General features: G+C 45.2%; 2 protein-coding genes and 1 long non-coding RNA gene across 3 annotated transcripts in view; 1 reads left to right on the top strand and 2 right to left on the bottom strand.

The window, feature by feature from the left end:
- LOC135571067 (uncharacterized) overlaps window positions 1-707 on the top strand; it is a 73,272-nt gene extending 72,565 nt beyond the window's left edge. The window contains exon 2 of the long non-coding RNA XR_010463634.1: window positions 85-707. This is a non-coding gene — a long non-coding RNA (uncharacterized LOC135571067). The remainder of the gene's footprint in view (window positions 1-84) is intronic.
- A 5,249-nt stretch (window positions 708-5,956) lies between these two features.
- The window catches only part of LOC135571070 (annexin A5-like), a 90,407-nt gene continuing 71,304 nt past the window's right edge, over window positions 5,957-25,059 (bottom strand). The window contains exons 4-5 of the mRNA XM_065016876.1: window positions 7,764-7,777; window positions 5,957-6,502 (exon numbers count right to left, since the gene is read on the bottom strand). Of these exons, the coding sequence (XP_064872948.1) occupies window positions 6,440-6,502; window positions 7,764-7,777 (77 nt within the window). The 3' untranslated portion in view covers window positions 5,957-6,439. The remainder of the gene's footprint in view (window positions 6,503-7,763; window positions 7,778-25,059) is intronic.
- The window catches only part of LOC135571068 (annexin A5-like), a 77,584-nt gene continuing 62,359 nt past the window's right edge, over window positions 9,835-25,059 (bottom strand). The window contains exons 5-11 of the mRNA XM_065016874.1: window positions 15,971-16,084; window positions 15,796-15,886; window positions 14,866-14,945; window positions 11,854-11,904; window positions 11,660-11,743; window positions 10,651-10,668; window positions 9,835-9,873 (exon numbers count right to left, since the gene is read on the bottom strand). Of these exons, the coding sequence (XP_064872946.1) occupies window positions 9,835-9,873; window positions 10,651-10,668; window positions 11,660-11,743; window positions 11,854-11,904; window positions 14,866-14,945; window positions 15,796-15,886; window positions 15,971-16,084 (477 nt within the window). The remainder of the gene's footprint in view (window positions 9,874-10,650; window positions 10,669-11,659; window positions 11,744-11,853; window positions 11,905-14,865; window positions 14,946-15,795; window positions 15,887-15,970; window positions 16,085-25,059) is intronic.

Raw genomic sequence — 25,059 nt, forward strand, 5'->3', positions numbered from 1 at the left:
TCCTCCCCTCTCCTCTCTCCCCCCCTCACTCCTTGTGTATTTTGATGCTGTTAATAATGGTAAATGTTCTGTTCTCTTCCTCAGGGGCCAAGAAAACTGGTAGAGAAACAAAGGTGGGAAAGAGAACAAGACAACAACAACAACCCAAGAAGACAGAACTCTGCTGATCTCTGCCCCACAACAACCTGATTTGGATAAGGACCTTAGCTGCTTAGCCAATTACAGTAGCCCAAATGATGCCCTGTACGTTCCATCGCCCAATCACAACACTAGTTCTGTCTGACGTCACACCTGTGTGAACGTGTCGGTGGATTATTTCTATATAGTTGATTCGATATATCAAGAGTTATTAGAGACAAGTGTTCTGTTTGTTTCTACTCAGCTGGAACCACTGACTCATCTCAATGACTTGTACATTTTATACGCTTTCAACACCTTTGAAAGTTTTATATATATTTTTTAATATAATATATTAGCATGTTAGCGGACGCTAGCTAACCCAAACCATGTTAGCAGACACTAGATACAAAACCATTGTAAGCGTGTTAGCTAGCGGACGCTAGCTGCTTGTTGTTTGACAGCTTGTAACCATCGCATTGACTTTGATGTCATATCTGTGATGTCATATCGATGATGTCAGGACTGTGATGTCACGACTGATGTCACTTCAGGCTCTGAATCTGTGAATAAAGAGGTCAGTTCGCTGAGTTACGCCGTCTCCGCTGTCTTTCGTCCTGCTGTCTGTCTGTCCGTCCATCTATACATAAACTCAGCAACAAACAAAAAAACATCCTCTCACTGTCAACTGCGTTTATTTTCAGCAAACTTAACATGTGTAAATGTTTGTATGAACATAACAAGATTCAACAACTGAGACATAAACTGAACAAGTTCCACAGACATGTGACTAACAGAAATGCAATAATGTGTCCTTGAACAAAGAGGGGTTCAAAATCAGAAGTAACAGGCAGTATCTGGTGTGGCCACCAGCTGCATTAAGTACTGCAGTGCATCTTCTCCCCAGTTAGCTAACATAACATCCCTCTGTTATAGCCAGCTAGCTAACAGAGCATTCCTCTATTTGAGCAGGGTGTAATTGTTTGGTGAAATATGAATATATTTAGTATAGTTTTATCTAAAAAGGATAACTTTTGAAATGTTTAAAAATCTATATTTTTTATGAAATTCACTGAGGAGGATGTTCCTCCCCTTCCTCCTTTGAGGAGCCTCCACTGGTTCAAAATATTTGTTGGTCTGATGTGATTAATGAGGAGCATCCAGACGCTGCACTTGATGAGTTTATGAAATTGCTTCTTCCAATTATTATTGATAAACATGCACCTGTGGTGTTCCGCAGGGCAGCTCTCTAGGCCCTCTACACTTTTATAATGTTACCATTTGACCTGCCACTGGCAGTAAACAAAGCCTCTGTGTCCATGTATGCTGATGATTCAACCCTATACACGTCAGCAACCACAGCTGTGGTGTTCCGCAGGGCAGCTCTCTAGGCCCTCTACACTTTTATAATGTTACCACATTTGACCTGCCACTGGCAGTAAACAAAGCCTCTGTGTCCATGTATGCTGATGATTCAACCCTATACACGTCAGCAACCACAGCTGTGGTGTTCCGCAGGGCAGCTCTCTAGGCCCTCTACACTTTTATAATGTTACCATTTGACCTGCCACTGGCAGTAAACAAAGCCTCTGTGTCCATGTATGCTGATGATTCAACCCTATACACGTCAGCAACCACAGCTGTGGTGTTCCGCAGGGCAGCTCTCTAGGCCCTCTACACTTTTATAATGTTACCATTTGACCTGCCACTGGCAGTAAACAAAGCCTCTGTGTCCATGTATGCTGATGATTCAACCCTATACACGTCAGCAACCACAGCTGTGAAATCACTGCAACCCTAGACAAAGAATTGCACACCGTTTTAAGAATGGGTGGCCAGTAATAAACTGGTCCTGAACATCTCTAAAACTAAGAGCATTTTGTATTTGATACAAATAATTCCCTAAGACCTCAGTGTAGTGTGAGCGAATCCCTCCCTCTTTTTATCTGTCATTTGATTAAAATTTTGTCTTGATTGATGAACTGTTCAGAGGAGACTGTATGAATCAGGCCTTCATGGTCGAATTGCTGCAAAGAAACCACTACTAAAGGACACCAATAATAAGAAGAGACTTGCTTGGGCCAAGAAACACGAGCAATGGACATTAGACTGGTGGAAATCTGTCCTTTGGTCTGAGGAGTTCAAATTTGAGATTTTTTGTTCCAACCACCATGTCTTTGTGAGACACAGATAAGGTGAATGGATGATTTCCGCATGTGTGGTTCCCTCCGTGAAGCAAGGAGGAGGAGGTGTGATGGTGCTTTGCTGGTGACACCGTCTGTGATTTATTTAGAATTCAAGGCACACTTAACCAGCATGGCTACCACAGCATTCTGCAGCGATACGCCCATCTGGTTTGGGCTTAGTGAGACTATCATTTGTTTTTCAACAGGACAATGACCCAACACACCTCCAGGCTGTGTAAGGGCTATTTGACCAAGAAGGAGAGTGATGGAGTGCTGCATCAGATGACCTGGCCTCCACAATCACCCGACCTCAACCCAATTAAGATGGTTTGGGATGGGTTGGACCGCAGAGTGAAGGAAAAACAGCCAACAAGTGCTCAGCATATGTGGGAACTCCTTCAACACTGTTGGAAAAGCATTCCTGGTGAAGCTGGTTGAGAGAATACCAGGAGTGTGCGAAGCTGTCATCAAGGCAAAGGGTGGCTACTTTGAAGGATCTAAAATGTATTTGGATTTTTTTAACACTTTTTTGGTTACTTCATGATTCCATGTGTTGTTTCATAGTTCTGATGTCTTCACTATTATTCTACAATGTAGAAAATTATGAAAATAAAGAAAACCCCTTGAATGAGTAGGTGTGTCCAAACTTTTAATTGGTACTGTAGTCAAAGCTTTCCTTATGTTTGGGTCAGTCACAGTGGTCAGGTATTCTGCCACTCTCTGTTTAGGGTCAGTCACAGTGGTCAGGTATTCTGCCACTGTGTCCTCTCTGTTTAGGGTCAGTCACAGTGGTCAGGTATTCTGCCACTCTCTGTTTAGGGTCAGTCACAGTGGTCAGGTATTCTGCCACTCTCTGTTTAGGGTCAGTCACAGTGGTCAGGTATTCTGCCACTGTGTCCTCTCTGTTTAGGGTCAGTCACAGTGGTCAGGTATTCTGCCACTGTGTCCTCTCTGTTTAGGGTCAGTCATAGTGGTCAGGTATTCTGCCACTGTGTCCTCTCTGTTTAGGGTCAGTCACAGTGGTCAGGTATTCTGCCACTGTGTCCTCTCTGTTTAGGGTCAGTCACAGTGGTCAGGTATTCTGCCACTCTCTGTTTAGGGTCAGTCACAGTGGTCAGGTATTCTGCCACTCTCTGTTTAGGGTCAGTCACAGTGGTCAGGTATTCTGCCACTCTCTGTTTAGGGTCAGTCACTGTGGTCAGGTATTCTGTGTACTCTCTGTTTAGGGTCAGTCACAGTGGTCAGGTATTCTGCCACTCTCTGTTTAGGGTCAGTCACTGTGGTCAGGTATTCTGTGTACTCTCTGTTTAGGGTCAGTCACAGTGGTCAGGTATTCTGCCACTCTCTGTTTAGGGTCAGTCACAGTGGTCAGGTATTCTGCCACTCTCTGTTTAGGGTCAGTTACAGTGGTCAGGTATTCTGCCACTCTCTGTTTAGGGTCAGTCACAGTGGTCAGGTATTCTGCCACTGTGTCCTCTCTGTTTAGGGTCAGTCACAGTGGTCAGGTATTCTGCCACTGTGTCCTCTCTGTTTAGGGTCAGTCACAGTGGTCAGGTATTCTGCCACTGTGTCCTCTCTGTTTAGGGTCAGTCACAGTGGTCAGGTATTCTGCCACTCTCTGTTTAGGGTCAGTCACAGTGGTCAGGTATTCTGTCACTGTTTAGGGTCAGTCACAGTGGTCAGGTATTCTGCCACTGTGTCCTCTCTGTTTAGGGTCAGTCACAGTGGTCAGGTATTCTGCCACTCTCTGTTTAGGGTCAGTCACAGTGGTCAGGTATTCTGTCACTGTTTAGGGTCAGTCACAGTGGTCAGGTATTCTGCCACTGTGTCCTCTCTGTTTAGGGTCAGTCACAGTGGTCAGGTATTCTGTCACTGTTTAGGGTCAGTCACAGTGGTCAGGTATTCTGCCACTCTCTGTTTAGGATCAGTTACAGTGTTCTTTTAGTATGTCTTTGTTTTGGTATGGTCAGGGCGTGAGTTGGGTGGGTTGTCTATGTTCCTTTTTCTATAATTTGGGATTTCTATGTTTGGCCTGGTATGGTTCTCAATCAGAGGCAGCTGTTTATCGTTGTCCCTGATTGAGAACCATATTTAGGTAGCCTGGTTTCTCCTTTGAGTTGTGGGTGATTATTTTCTGTTGTGTGTATGTCACCTTTCAGAACGGTTTCGTTTCTCCTTTGTTATTTTGGTTAGTGTTCTCGGTTTAATAAATATATGATGAACACTTACCACACTGCGCTTTGGTCCTCACCTCATTCCAACGACGATCGTTACACATCCGGACGTGAAAATACTGCCCTCTAGCCCAAAGAGGTTTAACCTCTATGGAAAATACTGCCCCCTAGCCCAAAGAGGTTTAACCTTTATGGGAAATACTGCCCCCTAGCCCAAAGAGGTTTAACCTCTATGGGAAATACTGCCCCCTAGCCCAAAGAGGTTTAACCTCTATGGGAAATACTGCCCCCTAGCCCAAAGAGGTTTAACCTCTATGGGAAATACTGCCCCCTAGCCCAAAGAGGTTAACCTCTATGGGAAATACTGCCCCCTAGCCCAAAGAGGTTTAACCTCTATGGGAAATACTGCCCCCTAGCCCAAAGAGGTTAACCTCTATGGGAAATACTGCCCCCTAGCCCAAAGAGGTTAACCTTTATGGGAAATACTGCCCCCTAGCCCAAAGAGGTTAACCTTTATGGGAAATACTGCCCCCTAGCCCAAAGAGGTTTAACCTCTATGGGAAATACTGCCCCCTAGCCCAAAGAGGTTTAACCTCTATGGGAAATACTGCCCCCTAGTCCAAAGAGGTTAACCTTTATGGGAAATACTGCCCCCTAGCCCAAAGAGGTTAACCTTTATGGGATGGGTGTCCCTAAACCGGGACAGTTGTTGCTCAAAAAGCGATAATGTGACTAGAATTACTCTGTAAACAACAGCCAATTCCGGGACATAGACATGTCTTACATGGGCAGAAAGCTCAAATTCATAAATTGATGTTAATCTAACTTCAGTGTCCAATTTCAGTAGCTTTTACAACAACAAAAAAATACCAGGCTTTTGTTTGAGGACACAACAACAACAAAACACACATATCACGGTAACTGGTTTGATACATTCACCTCTGAAGGTAAATAATTAACTTAATAATTATCTTAATCTGATTTGTCGTCCTGAGGGTCCCAGAGATAAAAATGTAGTGGTTTTGTTTTTATAAATGTAGAAACTGGGTTCTACAGTTTGATGCTCTGGGGCTATTTTAGATGACTGCATATCATGTGTTGTTATAATCCCATTAACACTTCAAACTACGGATAACTGAATAAAAGTTAACAGTTGTGTCTCCTAGCGACCAGGTCATCTCACTACACAGACAGACAGGTCTCACTACACAGACAGACATGTCTCACTACACAGACAGACAGGTCTCACTACACAGACAGACAGACAGGTCTCACTACACAGACAGACACGTCTCACTACACAGACAGACAGGTCTCACTACACAGACAGACAGACAGGTCTCACTACACAGAGACAGACAGGTCTCACTACACAGAGACAGACACGTCTCACTACACAGACAGACAGACAGGTCTCACTACACAGACAGACAGACACGTCTCACTACACAGACAGACAGACACGTCTCGCTACAAACCTGCAGTCAAAATGTTTATTATGTCTTCAGTCTTGTCTTACAATCAGTAAAAATATGAAAACAGTCTTTAGTTGTTATATAACTGATAGTAAAACATGACCAGTCTTTAGTTGTTATATAACTGATAGTAAAACATGACCAGTCTTTAGTTGTTATATAACTGATAGTAAAACATGACCAGTCTTTAGTTGTTATATAACTGATAGTAAAACATGACCAGTCTTTAGTTGTTATATAACTGACAGTAAAACATGACTGTCAGCATTAATATGACTTTAGTGATGTAGATATGAATCAGAGTAAAGCTTTAAGGATGTTAGCTACAGATACACACAGGATTTAACCTATCACAGTGCTGCACCGTGGCCAGCAGAGCTCTCCTATTGGGTTACACAGGACTCAGAGAGTGATTGACAGCTAGAGGGGCCAGTCAGAGCGGAGGTTCTCTCTACAGGTATCGCTCCTTCAGGGATCATCGCCACGGTTAAGCGTCATTGCCGCCACAGAGCAAGAGGAGGGCCTTACGGTAGTCACCAGAGGTATCTCCCTGCAACACACACATACAGAAGCAGACCATTATGTGAAGTCCATAGATAGGCTGGGTAGAGGTAGGAGAGAGAGATAGGAGAGACAGAGAGAGGTAGAGAGAGAGAGAGAGACAGAGGTAGAGAGAGAGAGAGAGGTAGGAGAGGCAGAGAGAGAGACAGAGAGAGGCAGGAGAGATAGAGGCAGAGAGAGGCAGGAGAGATAGAGGCAGAGAGAGATAGAGGCAGAGAGAGGTAGAGAGAGAGAGAGAGAGAGACAGAGAGAGGTAGAGAGAGAGAGGTAGAGAGAGAGAGAGAGGTAGAGAGAGAGAGAGAGAGAGAGAGAGGTAGAGAGAGAGAGAGGCAGAGAGATAGAGAGAGGCAGAGAGAGGTAGAGAGAGAGAGAGGCAGAGAGAGGTAGAGAGAGAGAGAGAGAGAGGCAGAGAGAGGTAGAGAGAGACAGAGAGAGGTAGAGAGAGAGAGAGAGAGAGACATAGAGAGGTAGAGAGAGAGAGAGAGAGAGAGACAGAGAGAGGTAGGAGAGAGAGGTAGAGAGAGAGAGACAGAGAGATAAAGGTACAGTGAGAGGGAGGGAGACACATTGGAAAATAAAGAGGATCTACATACTTGCTCAGCTCTAGAGGAGATGTGCATGGAGGGACAAAATACCAGCAAACAGTGTGTGAAGACTTACAGTCAACATTTGACCTCAGTCATTGCCAACAAAAGGTATATAACAAAGTATTGAGATAAACTTTTGTTATTGACCAAATACTTATTTTCCACCATAATTTGCAAATAAATTCATTAAAATCCTACAATGTGATTTTCTGGATGTTTTTCTTCTCATTTTGTCTGTCATAGTTGAAGTGTACCTATGATGAAGATTACAGGCCTCTCTCATCTTTTTAAGTGGGAGAACTTGCACAATTGGTGGCTGACTAAATACTTTGTTGCCCCATTATACCTGTATAGAAGAGTACTGAGACAGAGAGAGAGATATTCAGGGGTAGATAGATATTCAGTATATACCTGTATAGCAGAGTACTGAGACAGAGAGAGATATTCAGGGGTAGATAGATATTCAGTATATACCTGTATAGCAGAGTACTGAGACAGAGAGAGAGATATTCAGGGGTAGATAGATATTCAGTATATACCTGTATAGCAGAGTACTGAGACAGAGAGAGATATTCAGTATATACCTGTATAGCAGAGTACTGAGACAGAGAGAGAGATATTCAGTATATACCTGGCAGAGTAGATAGATATTTCAGTATATACCTGTATAGCAGAGTACTGAGACAGAGAGAGAGATATTCAGGGGTAGATAGATATTCAGTATATACCTGTATAGCAGAGTACTGAGACAGAGAGAGAGATATTCAGGGGTAGATAGATATTCAGTATATACCTGTATAGCAGAGTACTGAGACAGAGAGAGATATTCAGGGGTAGAGAGATAGAGAGAGATAGATATTCAGTATATACCTGTATAGCAGAGTACTGAGACAGAGAGAGATATTCAGGTAGAGGTAGAGAGAGGTAGATATTCAGATATACCTGTATAGCAGGTACTGAGAGGTAGAGAGGAGTAGATATTCAGTAGAGAGAGTAGAGACAGAGAGAGAGGGTAGGTAGAGGTATAGAAACCTGAGGTACTGAGAGAGAGTAGATATTCAGTATATACCTGTATAGCAGAGTACTGCAGAGACTTGGTGAAGATATTCGTCTGTAATCAGCTCTGATATCCAACATGTCCACCTCACTACGACTCACCATCACTCTGATTAAGGTCTGGATCGATATTCAGTTCCTGCACCCTACACACACACACACACACACACACCACAGACAGAGAGAGATATTCACACACACACACACACACACACACACACACACACACACACACACACACACACACACACAGTTCTAAAAACACATATCTAGTATTAGAATGATCTTCTTCCTAGGATGGAGAAAATAGATTCTTACCTTCATCGAATAGTACAGAGTCTCTGCAAAGTAGCCTGGGACGCTCCGAGCACACTTCACTACAGAGGAGAAAATAGATTCTTACCGACATCGAATAGTACAGAGTCTCTGCAAAGTAGCCTGGGACGCTCCGAGCACACTTCACTACAGAGGAGAGACAGAGATGGAGGAAGAGAGGACAGAGAGAGAGACAGAGGAGAGAGACAGAGATGGAGGAAGAGAGGACAGAGAGAGAAAGACAGAGATGGAGAAAGAGAGGACAGAGAGAGAAAGACAGAGATGGAGGAAGAGAGGACAGAGAGAGAAAGACAGAGATGGAGGAAGAGAGGACAGAGAGAGAAAGACAGAGAGAGAGAGACAGAGATGGAGGAAGAGAGGACAGAGAGAGAGAGGGTAGGGTGAGTGAGAGAGACAGAGATGGAGGAAGAGAGGACAGAGAGAGAGAGGAGACAGGGTGAGAGAGAGAGAGTACAGAGATGGAGGAAGAGAGATACAGAGAGAGAAGAGAGAGAGAGAGACACAGAGAGAGAGAGAGAGAGACAGAGAGACAGAGAGAGATTCAGAGAGAGAGAGGAGAGAGAGATGGAGGAAGAGAGGACAGAGAGGGACAGGGTGAGAGAGAGAGACAGAGGAAGAGAGGACAGAGAGAGAGAGGGTATAGTGAGAGAGAGAGACAGAGATGGAGGAAGAGAGAGAGACAGAGAGAGAGAAAGAGAGAGAGAGAGAGAGAGAGAGAGAGAGAGAGAGATGGAGGAAGAGAGGACAGAGAGAGAGAGGATATTCAGGGTAGGGTGAGTGAGACAGAGAGAGACAGAGAGAGAGAGGGAGAGAGACAGAGGAAGAGGATAGAGAGAGACAGACAGAGAGACAGAGCGAGAGAGAGGTGAGAGAGAGGTGTGTGTGTGGTGTGGTGTGTGTGTGGTGTGTGTGTGTGTGTGAGAGTGTGTGTGTGTGTGGTGGTGTGTGTGTCTTACCCACGGCCAGTAGCAGGTCTCTCAGTCCTCCAGAGGTCTCTCTCTGAATACTCTCTTCCATCTCATACCCTGCCAGCTTCATGTACACAGCAAACACTGATACACACACACACACACACACACACACACACACACACACACACACACACACACACACACACACACACACATATCTAGTATTAGAATGATCTTCTTCCTAGGAGAAAATAGACGTCAATGTCACAGAAAGTGTGTGTTGATACCATTTATATACACAGATCTCCCTCCCTCCCTCACACACACACACACACACCTCTCCTCAGGTGTTCGCCCCCCCACCTCTCCTCAGGTGTTCACCCCCCCCCCCAACCTCTCCTCAGGTGGTCCCCCCAACTCTCCTCAGGTGTTCACCCCCCACCTCTCCTCAGGTGTTCACCCCCCCCACTCTCCTCAGGTGTTCAGAGAGAACTCTCCTCAGGTGTTCACCCCCCCAACCCTCCTCAGGTGTTCACCCCCCCCAACTCTCCTCAGGTGTTCACCCCCTCCAACTCTCCTCAGGTGTTCACCCCCCACCTCTCCTCAGGTGTTCACCCCCCCAACTCTCCTCAGGTGTTCACCCCCCCAACTCTCCTCAGGTGTTTCACCCCCCCACCTCTCCTCAGGTGTTCAACCCCCCCCACCTCTCCTCAGGTGTTCACCCCCCACCTCTCCTCAGGTGTTAACCCCCCACCTCTCCTCAGGTGTTCAACCCCCCCCACCTCTCCTCAGGTGTTCACCCCCCACCTCTCCTCAGGTGTTAACCCCCCCACCTCAGTCCTCCTTTCTCTCTCTCTTTCTCTCTCTTTCTCTCTCTTTCTCTCTCTTTCCTCTTTCTCTCCTTTTTCTTTCTTTCTCCTCTGGTGTTCAACCCCCCCCACCTCTCCTCAGGTGTTCACCCCCCACCTCTCCTCAGGTGTTCACCCCCCACCTCTCCTCAGGTGTTCAACCCCCCCACCTCTCCTCAGGTGTTCACCCCCACCTCTCTCCTCAGGTGTTAACCCCCCACCTCTCCTCAGGTGTTCAACCCCCCACCTCTCCTCAGAGGTGTTCACCCCCCACCTCTCCTCAGGTGTTAACCCCCCCACCTCTCCTCAGGTGTTCAACCCCCCCCTCACCTCTCCTCAGGTGTTCACCCCCCACCTCTCCTCAGGTGTTCACCCCCCACCTCTCCCTCAGGTGTTCACCCCCCACACTCTCCTCAGGTGTTCACCCCCCACCTCTCCTCAGGTGTTCACCCCCTCCACCTCTCCTCAGGTGTTCACCCCCCACTCTCCTCAGGTGGTCCCCCCCAACTCTCCTCAGGTGTTCACCCCCCAACTCTCCTCAGGTGTTCACCCCCCCCCAACTCTCCTCAGGTGTTCACTCAGGTGTTCACCCCCAACTCTCCTCAGGTGTTCATCCCCCCCCCCCAACTCTCCTCAGGTGTTCACCCCCCCCACCTCTCCTCAGGTGTTCAACCCCCCACCTCTCCTCAGGTGTTCAACCCCCCCCACCTCTCCTCAGGTGTTAACCCCCCCTCACCTCTCCTCAGGTGTTCAACCCCCCCCACCTCTCCTCAGCTGTTCACCCCCCCCACCTCTCCTCAGGTGTTCACCCCCCCATCTCTCCTCAGGTGTTTACCCCCCCAACTCTCCTCAGGCCCAACTCTCCTCAGGCGTTTACCCCCCAACTCTCCTCAGGTGTTTACCCCCCCAACTCTCCTCAGGTGTTTACCCCCCAACTCTCCTCAGGTGTTTACCCCCCAACTCTCCTCAGGTGTTTACCCCCAACTCTTCTCCTCAGGTGTTTACCCCCCAACTCTTCTCCTCAGGTGTTCACCCCCAACTCTTCTCCTCAGGTGTTCACCCCCAACTCTTCTCCTCAGGTGTTCACCCCCCAACTCTTCTCCTCAGGTGTTCCCCCCTCTCCTCAGGTGTTCACCCCCCTCTCCTCAGGTGTTCACCCCCCTCTCCTCAGGTGTTCATCCCCCTCTCCTCAGGTGTTCATCCCCCTCTCCTCAGGTGTTCACCCCCCCCTCTCCTCAGGTGTTCACCCCCCCCCCCCCACCTCTCCTCAGGTGTTCACCCCCAACTCTCCTCAGGTGTTCACCCCCCCAACTCTCCTCAGGTGTTCACCCCCCCCACCTCTCCTCAGGTGTTCACCCCCCCCCTCTCCTCAGGTGTTGTGTCCCCCCCCCACCCACCTCTCTCTCAGGTGTTCAGTGCTCCTGTTCCCCAGGATGGTGATGAACTGTTCTTCATCGGTCCCAAACTTCTTCTCTCCTGCAGAGAACAAAGTCTGCACACACACACTACTATCACATATTTCAGAGATACACATGTGATTTCTCTCTCTCTCACACACACACACACACACACACACACACACACACACACACACACTCTTACCTGTGCGTCAGCCTCTATGTTCCCCTCCTGTACCCCCTGCTGTCTACTGGCCTGAGAGGAGAGAGAGCACATCTGTCAGCTCTATGTCCCACACATCTATATCTATCAGATCTATGTCCCACACATCTATATCCCACATGTCAGATCTATGTCCCACACATCTATATCTGTCATATCTATGTCCCACACATCTATATCTGTCAGATCTATGTCCCACACATCTATATCTGTCAGATCCATGTCCCACACATCTATATCTGTCAGATCCATGTCCCACACATCTATATCTGTCAGATCCATGTCCCACACATCTATATCTGTCAGATCCATGTCCCACACATCTATATCTGTCAGATCTATGTCCCACACATCTATATCCCACATGTCAGATCTATGTCCCACACATCTATATCTATCAGATCTATGTCCCACATATCTATATCCCACATGTCATATCTATGTCCCACACATCTATATCTGTCAGATCTATGTCCCACACATCTATATCTATCAGATCTATGTCCCACACATCTATATTGGTTGGATCTATGTCCCACACATCTATATCTATCAGATCTATGTCCCACACATCTATATCTATCAGATCTATGTCCCACACATCTATATTGGTTGGATCTATGTCCCACACATCTATATCTGTCAGATCCATGTCCCACACATCTATATCTGTCAGATCCATGTCCCACACATCTATATCTGTCAGATCTATGTCCCACACATCTATATTGGTTGGATCTATGTCCCACACATCTATATCTGTCAGATCTATGTCCCATACATCTATATCTATCAGATCTATGTCCCACACATCTATATCTGTCAGATCTATGTCCCACACATCTATATCTGTCAGATCTATGTCCCACAAATCTATATCTCTCAGATGCATGTCCCACACATCTATATCTGTCAGATCTATGTCCCATACATCTATATCTATCAGATCTATGTCCCACACATCTATATCTGTCAGATCTATGTCCCACATCATCTATATCTGTCAGATCTATATCTGTCCTATGTCACATCTATATCTGTCAGATCTATGTCCTACACATCTACAGTACCAGACAAAGGTTTGGACACACTATTTTCTCATTCAAATAATGTTAAACAAAAACAAAAATAGATTTAATATTTGAGATTCTTCAAAGTAGTCATTTGAACTTTTCATCCTCTGCAGCAGAGGTAACTCTTGATGGTCTTCCTTTCACTGTGGCGGTCCTCATGAGAGAACAAACAATCTAATTTGGGTTAACCAGGGCACCTAATGAACTCATCCTCTCCTTGCAAAGAGGTAACAGCCTGGAGTGTGTTGGGTCCTTTCCTGTGAAAAACAAATGGTCCTCATAAACCAGATGAGCCAGTTAACATGCTGGTTAATGAACTCAAATAAATCCTCAGTGCAACAGAAAGCAACTCCATCACACCTCTTCCATGCTTCAGAGGGAACTCACATGCGGAGATCTTCCAATTTCCTGTGGCAGTTTGTCCTCAAATGAAATAAAATCTCAGCCAGTTAGACTTCCACTGGTCTCCATCCTCTGCAACAGAGGTAACTCTTTAGGGTCTTCCTTTCCTGTGGTGGTCCTCATGAGAGCCAGTTGAAAAAAATCTCCAATTTGAAATAAAATCTCCAGGAACAGACTTCCACTGGTCTTTGCACTCTAATGAACTCATCCTCTGCAGCAGAGGTAACTCTCTGTGGTCATTCCTTTGGGCCAATCTGAGGCTGGTAACTCTAATGAACATATCCTCTGCAGCAGAGGTAACTCTGGGTCTTCCTTTCCTGTGGCGGTCCTCATGAGAGCCAGGTAACTCTAATGAACTTATCCTCTGCAGCAGAGGTAACTCTGGGTCTTCCTTTCCTGTGGCGGTCCTCATGAGAGACAGTTAACTCTAATGAACTCATCCTCTGCAGCAGAGGTAACTCTGGGTCTTCCTTTCCTGTGGCGGTCCTCATGAGAGCCAGTTAACTCTAATGAACTCATCCTCTGCAGCAGAGGTAACTCTGGGTCTTCCTGTAGCAGAGGTAACTCTGGGTCTTCCTTTCCTGTGGCGGTCCTCATGAGAGACAGTTAACTCTAATGAACTCATCCTCTGAAGCAGAGGTAACTCTGGGTCTTCCTTTCCTGTGGAATCTGAGGCTGTTAACTCTAATGAACTCATCCTCTGCAGCAGAGGTAACTCTGGGTCTTCCATTCCCTGTGGCGGTCCTCATGAGAGCCAGTTTCATCATAGCGCTTGAAGAAACTTTCAAAGTTCTTGAAATTTTCCCAATTGACTGACTTCATGTCTTAAAGTAATGATGGACTGTCGTTTCTCTTTGCTTATTTGAGCTGTTCTTGCCATAATATGGACTTGGTCTTTTGCCAAATAGGGCTATCTTCTGTACACCAACCCTACCTTGTCACAACACAACTGATTGACTGAAATGCATTAAGAAGGAAAGAAATACCACAAATTAACTTTTAAGAAGGTACACCTGTTAGGGGAGGCAGGGTAGCCTAGTGGTTAGGGCGTTGGAATAGTAACCGGAAGGTTGCAAGTTCAAATCCCCAAGCTGACAAGGTACAAATCTGTCATTTTGCCACTGAACAGGCAGTTAACCCACTGTTCTTAGGCCGTCATTGAAAATAAGAATTTGTTCTTTAACTGACTTGCCAAGTCAAATAAAGGTAAAAAAAAAAAAAAAATTGAACTGCAGGTTACTACCTCATGAAGCTGGTTGAGAGAATGCCAAGAGTGTGCAAAACTGTCATCAAGGCACTTTTTTGGTTACTACATGATTCCATATGTGTTATTTCATAGTTCTGATTTCTTCACTCTTATTCTACAATGTAGAAAATAGTCCAAAATAAATAAAAACCCTGGAATGAGTAGGTGTGTCCAAACTTTTATGTTTGTTGTAGTTTAGATCTATGTCCTTGTTTCATCTGCATCTATATTTTTCCTTGGAGATCTATGTTCCCCTGACCTCTGACCCCTCACCTGTAGCAGGATGACCAGCAGTCTCCTGAAGTGACCTGACGTGTCTCCTGTTACATCCTCCTCCAGGTTCTTATTAAACTCTGGAACACAAACACAAACACTGAGTCAGTGTGTGTGTGTGTGTGTCTGTGTGTGTGTATCTGTGTCAGTGTGTGTGTGTCTGTGTGTCTGTGTGTCCTGTTATCCTCCTGTGTGTGTGTGTGTATCTGTGTGAGTCAGTGTGTGTGTGTGTGTCTGTGTGTGTATCTGTGTCAGTGTGTGTGTGTGTGTGTCTGTGTGTGTGTGTGTATCTGTGTGTGTGTGTGTGTATCTGTGTGTGTGTGTGTGTGTGTGTCTGTGTGTCTGTGTGTGTGTATCTGTGTCAGTGTGTGTGTGTGTGTGTGTGTGTGTGTGTGTATCTGTGTGTGTGTGTGTGTGTGTGTATCTGTGTCAGTGTGTGTGTGTGTGTGTGTGTGTGTGTGTATCTGTGTGTGTACCCTGGCGGTGTGTATCTGTGTGTGTGTGTGTGTGTGTGTATCTGTGTGTTGTGTCCTGGCGGTAGGCAGCAGTGTGTGTGTGTGTATCTGTGTGTTACCCTGGCGGTAGGCAGCAGTGTGTGTGTGTGTATCTGTGTGTTACCCTGGCGGTAGGCAGCAGTGTGTGTGTGTGTGTCTGTGTGTTACCCTGGCGGTAGGCAGCAGTGTGTGTGTGTGTGTCTGTGTGTTACCCTGGCGGTAGGCAGCAGTGTGTGTGTGTGTGTCTGTGTGTTACCCTGGCGGTAGGCAGCAGTGTGTGTGTGTGTGTCTGTGTGTTACCCTGGCGGTAGGCAGCAGTGTGTGTGTGTGTGTGTGTATCTGTGTGTTACCCTGGCGGTAGGCAGCAGTGTGTGTGTGTGTCTGTGTGTTACCCTGGCGGTAGGCAGCAGTGTGTGTGTGTGTATCTGTGTGTTACCCTGGCGATAGGCAGCAGTGATGTCCTTAATCTGCTGGGCCGTTCTAGAAGATAGGATCTCAATCAGCACCTTCTCATTGGTCCCCGCCCCCTACACCGTGACATCAACACACAGTCACTATGACATCACACCGTCACTCACAGGATATGACATCACTAGTCCTGGGTCAAATACCTTGATGGCGTTCCGTAGTGATGTCACATCGTAGAGGATGGGCGGAGTCATTAGAGCCACTACCAGAGTCTCAAACTTTCCCCCCAGTTCACCCTGCAGATCACCTACCAGGTCCTGGAGAGAGGAGGGAGGAGGAAAGAGAGAGGAGGAGGACGAGGAGGAGAGGAGAGAGAGAGAGAGAGAGAGAGAGAGAAGAGAGGAGGGAGGGAGGAAAGAGAGAGGGGGGAGAGAGAGAGAGAAGAGAGGAGGGAGGTGGGAGGAGAGAGAGAGGAGGAGGAGGAGGAGGAGGAGGGAGGGAGAGAGAGAGGAGGAGGAGAGAGAGAGGAGGAGATGAGAGGAGAGGAGAGAGAGAGAGAGAGAGAGAGAGGAGGACAAGAGGAGGGAGAGAGAGAGAGAGAGAGAGAGAGAGGGAGGACAAGAGGAGGGAGGGAGAGAGAGAGAGAGAGAGAGGGAGGACAAGAGGAGGGAGGGAGAGAGAGAGAGAGAGAGAGGAGGAGAGAGGGGAGGGAGAGAGGAGAGAGAGGGAGGACAAGAGGAGGGAGGGAGAGAGAGAGAGAGAGAGAGAGAGAGAGGGAGGACAATGGAGGAGGGTGTTATGGTTGTGAGAGTGGTTGTAAATGACATTAGATGAGTTTAGGAGGAGAGAGGGGAGGGAGAGAGGAGAGAGAGGGAGGACAAGAGGAGGGAGGGAGAGAGACATTCTAGAGCTCCTACAGATATCATTACAGGAGTGACAGAGAAATATCATAAGGGAGGATTGTGTTAATGGTTGTGTTCATTACAGGGGTACAGTGACATTCTAATTGTAAATCCTACAGATATCATTACAGACAGTGACATTCTAATGGTCTCAGCTCCTACAGATATCACAGGGTGTGACATTCTAATGGTCTCAGCTCCTACAGATATCATTACAGGGTACAGTGACATTCTAATGGTCTCAGCTCCTACAGATATCATTACAGGGTACAGTGACATTCTAATGGTCTCAGCTCCTACAGATATCATTACAGGGTACAGTGACATTCTAATGGTCTCAATATCATTACAGGTCTCAATGGTCTCAGCTCCTACAGATATCATTACAGGGGGTACAGTGACATTCTAATGGTCTCAGCTCCTACAGATATCATTACAGGGTACAGTGACATTCTAATGGTCTCAGCTCCTACAGATATCATTACAGGGTACAGTGACATTCTAATGGTCTCAGCTCCTACAGATATCATTACAGGGGGTACAGTGACATTCTAATGGTCTCAGCTCCTACAGATATCATTACAGGGTACAGTGACATTCTAATGGTCTCAGCTCCTACAGATATCATTACAGGGGGTACAGTGACATTCTAATGGTCTCAGCTCCTACAGATATCATTACAGGGTACAGTGACATTCTAATGGTCTCAGCTCCTACAGATATCATTACAGGGTACAGTGACATTCTAATGGTCTCAGCTCCTACAGATATCATTACAGGGTACAGTGACATTCTAATGGTCTCAGATATCATTACAGGGGGTACAGTGACATTCTAATGGTCTCAGCTCCTACAGATATCATTACAGGGTACAGTGACATTCTAATGGTCTCAGCTCCTACAGATATCATTACAGGGTTCTAATGGTCTCAGCTCCTACAGATATCATTACAGGGTACAGTGACATTCTAATGGTCTCAGCTCCTACAGATATCATTACAGGGTACAGTGACATTCTAATGGTCTCAGCTCCTACAGATATCATTACAGGGTACAGTGACATTCTAATGGTCTCAGCTCCTACAGATATCATTACAGGGTACAGTGACATTCTAATGGTCTCAGCTCCTACAGATATCATTACAGGGTACAGTGACATTCTAATGGTCTCAGCTCCTACAGATATCATTACAGGGTACAGTGACATTCTAATGGTCTCAGCTCCTACAGATATCATTACAGGGTACAGTGACATTCTAATGGTCTCAGCTCCTATCAGATATCATTACAGGGATATCATTACAGTACAGTGACATTCTAATGGTCTCAGCTCCTACAGATATCATTACAGGGTACAGTGACATTCTAATGGTCTCAGCTCCTACAGATATCATTACAGGGTGACATTCTAATGGTGACATTCTAATGGTCTCAGCTCCTACAGATATCATTACAGGGTACAGTGACATTCTAATGGTCTCAGCTCCTACAGATATCATTACAGGGTACAGTGACATTCTAATGGTCTCAGCTCCTACAGATATCATTACAGGGTACAGTGACATTCTAATGGTCTCAGCTCCTACAGATATCATTACAGGGGTACAGTGACATTCTAATGGTCTCAGCTCCTACAGATATCATTACAGGGTACAGTGACATTCTAATGGTCTCAGCTCCTACAGATATCATTACAGGGTACAGTGACATTCTAATGGTCTCAGCTCCTACAGATATCATTACAGGGTACAGTGACATTCTAATGGTCTCAGCTCCTCAGCTCCTACAGATATCATTACAGGGTACAGTGACATTCTAATGGTCTCAGCTCCTACAGATATCATTACAGGGGTACAGTGACATTCTAATGGTCTCAGCTCCTACAGATATCATTACAGGGTACAGTGACATTCTAATGGTCTCAGCTCCTACAGATATCATTACAGGGTACAGTGACATTCTAATGGTCTCAGCTCCTACAGATATCATTACAGGGTACAGTGACATTCTAATGGTCTCAGCTCCTACAGATATCATTACAGGGTACAGTGACATTCTAATGGTCTCAGCTCCTACAGATATCATTACAGGGGTACAGTGACATTCTAATGGTCTCAGCTCCTACAGATATCATTACAGGGGTACAGTGACATTCTAATGGTCTCAGCTCCTACAGATATCATTACAGGGTACAGTGACATTCTAATGGTCTCAGCTCCTACAGATATCATTACAGGGTACAGTGACATTCTAATGGTCTCAGCTCCTACAGATATCATTACAGGGTACAGTGACATTCTAATGGTCTCAGCTCCTACAGATATCATTACAGGGTACAGTGACATTCTAATGGTCTCAGCTCCTACAGATATCATCATTACTCCTAGGGGGTACAGTGACATTCTAATGGTCTCAGCTCCTACAGATATCATTACAGGGTACAGTGACATTCTAATGGTCTCAGCTCCTACAGATATCATTACAGGGTACAGTGACATTCTAATGGTCTCAGCTCCTACAGATATCATTACAGGGTACAGTGACATTCTAATGGTCTCAGCTCCTACAGATATCATTACAGGGGTACAGTGACATTCTAATGGTCTCAGCTCCTACAGATATCATTACAGGGTTCTACAGTGACATTCTAATGGTCTCAGCTCCTACAGATATCATTACAGGGTACAGTGACATTCTAATGGTCTCAGCTCCTACAGATATCATTACAGGGTACAGTGACATTCTAATGGTCTCAGCTCCTACAGATATCATTACAGGGTACAGTGACATTCTAATGGTCTCAGCTCCTACAGATATCATTACAGGGTACAGTGACATTCTAATGGTCTCAGCTCCTACAGATATCATTACAGGGTAATGGTCTCAGCTCCTACAGATATCATTACAGGGTACAGTGACATTCTAATGGTCTCAGCTCCTACAGATATCATTACAGGGGTACAGTGACATTCTAATGGTCTCAGCTCCTACAGATATCATTACAGGGTACAGTGACATTCTAATGGTCTCAGCTCCTACAGATATCATTACAGGGTACAGTGACATTCTAATGGTCTCAGCTCCTACAGATATCATTACAGGGTACAGTGACATTCTAATGGTCTCAGCTCCTACAGATATCATTACAGGGTACAGTGACATTCTAATGGTCTCAGCTCCTACAGATATCATTACAGGGGTACAGTGACATTCTAATGGTCTCAGCTCCTACAGATATCATTACAGGGTACAGTGACATTCTAATGGTCTCAGCTCATTCTAATGGTCTCAGATATCATTACAGGGGTACAGTGACATTCTAATGGTCTCAGCTCCTACAGATATCATTACAGGGTACAGTGACATTCTAATGGTCTCAGCTCCTACAGATATCATTACAGGGTACAGTGACATTCTAATGGTCTCAGCTCCTACAGATATCATTACAGGGGGGTACAGTGACATTCTAATGGTCTCAGCTCCTACAGATATCATTACAGGGTACAGTGACATTCTAATGGTCTCAGCTCCTACAGATATCATTACAGGGTACAGTGACATTCTAATGGTCTCAGCTCCTACAGATATCATTACAGGGTCCTACAGTGACATTCTAATGGTCTCAGCTCCTACAGATATCATTACAGGGTACAGTGACATTCTAATGGTCTCAGCTCCTACAGATATCATTACAGGGTACAGTGACATTCTAATGGTCTCAGCTCCTACAGATATCATTACAGGGTACAGTGACATTCTAATGGTCTCAGCTCCTACAGATATCATTACAGGGTACAGTGACATTCTAATGGTCTCAGCTCCTACAGATATCATTACAGGGTACAGTGACATTCTAATGGTCTCAGCTCCTACAGATATCATTACAGGGGGTACAGTGACATTCTAATGGTCTCAGCTCCTACAGATATCATTACAGGGGGTACAGTGACATTCTAATGGTCTCAGCTCCTACAGATATCATTACAGGGGGTACAGTGACATTCTAATGGTCTCAGCTCCTACAGATATCATTACAGGGTACAGTGACATTCTAATGGTCTCAGCTCCTACAGATATCATTACAGGGGTACAGTGACATTCTAATGGTCTCAGCTCCTACAGATATCATTCTAATGGTCTCAGCTCCTACAGATATCATTACAGGGTTCTAATGGTCTCAGCTCCTACAGATATCATTACAGGGTACAGTGACATTCTAATGGTCTCAGCTCCCACAGATATCATTACAGGGTACAGTGACATTCTAATGGTCTCAGCTCCTACAGATATCATTACAGGGGGTACAGTGACATTCTAATGGTCTCAGCTCCTACAGATATCATTACAGGGGGTACAGTGACATTCTAATGGTCTCAGCTCCTACAGATATCATTACAGGGGGTACAGTGACATTCTAATGGTCTCAGCTCCTACAGATATCATTACAGGGTACAGTGACATTCTAATGGTCTCAGCTCCTACAGATATCATTACAGGGTACAGTGACATTCTAATGGTCTCAGCTCCTACAGATATCATTACAGGGTACAGTGACATTCTAATGGTCTCAGCTCCTACAGATATCATTACAGGTACAGTGACATTCTAATGGTCTCAGCTCCTACAGATATCATTACAGGGTACAGTGACATTCTAATGGTCTCAGCTCCTACAGATATCATTACAGGGGTGACATTCTAATGGTCTCAGCTCCTACAGATATCATGGTACTGACATTCTAATGGTCTCAGCTCCTACAGATATCATTACAGGGTACAGTGACATTCTAATGGTCTCAGCTCCTACAGATATCATTACAGGGTACAGTGACATTCTAATGGTCTCAGCTCCTACAGATATCATTACAGGGGTACAGTGACATTCTAATGGTCTCAGCTCCTACAGATATCATTACAGGGTACAGTGACATTCTAATGGTCTCAGCTCCTACAGATATCATTACAGGGGTACAGTGACATTCTAATGGTCTCAGCTCCTACAGATATCATTACAGGGTACAGTGACATTCTAATGGTCTCAGCTCCTACAGATATCATTACAGGTGACATTTCTAATGGTCTCAGCTCCTACAGATATCATTACTACAGTGACATTCTAATGGTCTCAGCTCCTACAGATATCATTACAGGGGTACAGTGACATTCTAATGGTCTCAGCTCCTACAGATATCATTACAGGGGGTCTCAGTGACATTCTAATGGTCTCAGCTCCTACAGATATCATTACAGGGTACAGTGACATTCTAATGGTCTCAGCTCCTACAGATATCATTACAGGGTACAGTGACATTCTAATGGTCTCAGCTCCTACAGATATCATTACAGGGGTACAGTGACATTCTAATGGTCTCAGCTCCTACAGATATCATTACAGGGGTACAGTGACATTCTAATGGTCTCAGCTCCTACAGATATCATTACAGGGGTACAGTGACATTCTAATGGTCTCAGCTCCTACAGATATCATTACAGGGTACAGTGACATTCTAATGGTCTCAGCTCCTACAGATATCATTACAGGGGTACAGTGACATTCTAATGGTCTCAGCTCCTACAGATATCATTACAGGGGTACAGTGACATTCTAATGGTCTCAGCTCCTACAGATATCATTACAGGGTACAGTGACATTCTAATGGTCTCAGCTCCTACAGATATCATTACAGGGTACAGTGACATTCTAATGGTCTCAGCTCCTACAGATATCATTACAGGGTACAGTGACATTCTAATGGTCTCAGCTCCTACAGATATCATTACAGGGTACAGTGACATTCTAATGGTCTCAGCTCCTACAGATATCATTACAGGGTACAGTGACATTCTAATGGTCTCAGCTCCTACAGATATCATTACAGGGTACAGTGACATTCTAATGGTCTCAGCTCCTACAGATATCATTACAGGGTACAGTGACATTCTAATGGTCTCAGCTCCTACAGATATCATTACAGGGGTACAGTGACATTCTAATGGTCTCAGCTCCTACAGATATCATTACAGGGTACAGTGACATTCTAATGGTCTCAGCTCCTACAGATATCATTACAGGGGGTACAGTGACATTCTAATGGTCTCAGCTCCTACAGATATCATTACAGGGTACAGTGACATTCTAATGGTCTCAGCTCCTACAGATATCATTACAGGGTACAGTGACATTCTAATGGTCTCAGCTCCTACAGATATCATTACAGGGTACAGTGACATTCTAATGGTCTCAGCTCCTACAGATATCATTACAGGTAGACATTCTAATGTACAGTGACATTCTAATGGTCTCAGCTCCTACAGATATCATTACAGGGTACAGTGACATTCTAATGGTCTCAGCTCCTACAGATATCATTACAGGGTACAGTGACATTCTAATGGTCTCAGCTCCTACAGATATCATTACAGGGTACAGTGACATTCTAATGGTCTCAGCTCCTACAGATATCATTACAGGGGGTACAGTGACATTCTAATGGTCTCAGCTCCTACAGATATCATTACAGGGGTACAGTGACATTCTAATGGTCTCAGCTCCTACAGATATCATTACAGGGTACAGTGACATTCTAATGGTCTCAGCTCCTACAGATATCATTACAGGGTAGTACAGTGACATTCTAATGGTCTCAGCTCCTACAGATATCATTACAGGGTACAGTGACATTCTAATGGTCTCAGCTCCTACAGATATCATTACAGGGGTACAGTGACATTCTAATGGTCTCAGCTCCTACAGATATCATTACAGGGTACAGTGACATTCTATCATGGTCTCATTCTAATGGTCTCAGCTCCTACAGATATCATTACAGGGGGTACAGTGACATTCTAATGGTCTCAGCTCCTACAGATATCATTACAGGGTACAGTGACATTCTAATGGTCTCAGCTCCTACAGATATCATTACAGGGTACAGTGACATTCTAATGGTCTCAGCTCCTACAGATATCATTACAGGGTACAGTGACATTCTAATGGTCTCAGCTCCTACAGATATCATTACAGGGGGTACAGTGACATTCTAATGGTCTCAGCTCCTACAGATATCATTACAGGGGTACAGTGACATTCTAATGGTCTCAGCTCCTACAGATATCATTACAGGGTACAGTGACATTCTAATGGTCTCAGCTCCTACAGATATCATTACAGGGTACAGTTTCTAATGGTCTCAGACATATCATTACAGGGTAATGGTCTCAGCTCCTACAGATATCATTACAGGGTACAGTGACATATCATTACATGGTCTGACAGGTCTCAGCTCCTACAGATATCATTACAGGGTACAGTGACATTCTAATGGTCTCAGCTCCTACAGATATCATTACAGGGTACAGTGACATTCTAATGGTCTCAGCTCCTACAGATATCATTACAGGGTACAGTGACATTCTAATGGTCTCAGCTCCTACAGATATCATTACAGGGTACAGTGACATTCTAATGGTCTCAGCTCCTACAGATATCATTACAGGGTTCTAATGGTCAGTGACATTCTAATGGTCTCAGCTCCTACAGATATCATTACAGGGTACAGTGACATTCTAATGGTCTCAGCTCCTACAGATATCATTACAGGGGTCTCAGCTGACATTCAGTGACATGGTCTCAGCTCCTACAGATATCATTACAGGGTACAGTGACATTCTAATGGTCTCAGCTCCTACAGATATCATTACAGGGGGTACAGTGACATTCTAATGGTCTCAGCTCCTACAGATATCATTACAGGGTACAGTGACATTCTAATGGTCTCAGCTCCTACAGATATCATTACAGGGTACAGTGACATTCTAATGGTCTCAGCTCCTACAGATATCATTACAGGGGTACAGTGACATTCTAAGCTGATATCATTACAGTCTTCTAATGGTCTCAGCTCCTACAGATATCATTACAGGGTACAGTGACATTCTAATGGTCTCAGCTCCTACAGATATCATTACAGGGTACAGTGACATTCTAATGGTCTCAGCTCCTACAGATATCATTACAGGGGTACAGTGACATTCTAATGGTCTCAGCTCCTACAGATATCATTACAGGGTACAGTGACATTCTAATGGTCTCAGCTCCTACAGATATCATTACAGGGTACAGTGACATTCTAATGGTCTCAGCTCCTACAGATATCATTACAGGGGGTACAGTGACATTCTAATGGTCTCAGCTCCTACAGATATCATTACAGGGGTACAGTGACATTCTAATGGTCTCAGCTCCTACAGATATCATTACAGGGTACAGTGACATTCTAATGGTCTCAGCTCCTACAGATATCATTACAGGGTACAGTGACATTCTAATGGTCTCAGCTCCTACAGATATCATTACAGGGGGGTACAGTGACATTCTAATGGTCTCAGCTC

Source organism: Oncorhynchus nerka, unplaced genomic scaffold (genome assembly GCF_034236695.1).
Source record: "Oncorhynchus nerka isolate Pitt River unplaced genomic scaffold, Oner_Uvic_2.0 unplaced_scaffold_811, whole genome shotgun sequence".
NCBI lineage: Eukaryota > Metazoa > Chordata > Actinopteri > Salmoniformes > Salmonidae > Oncorhynchus > Oncorhynchus nerka.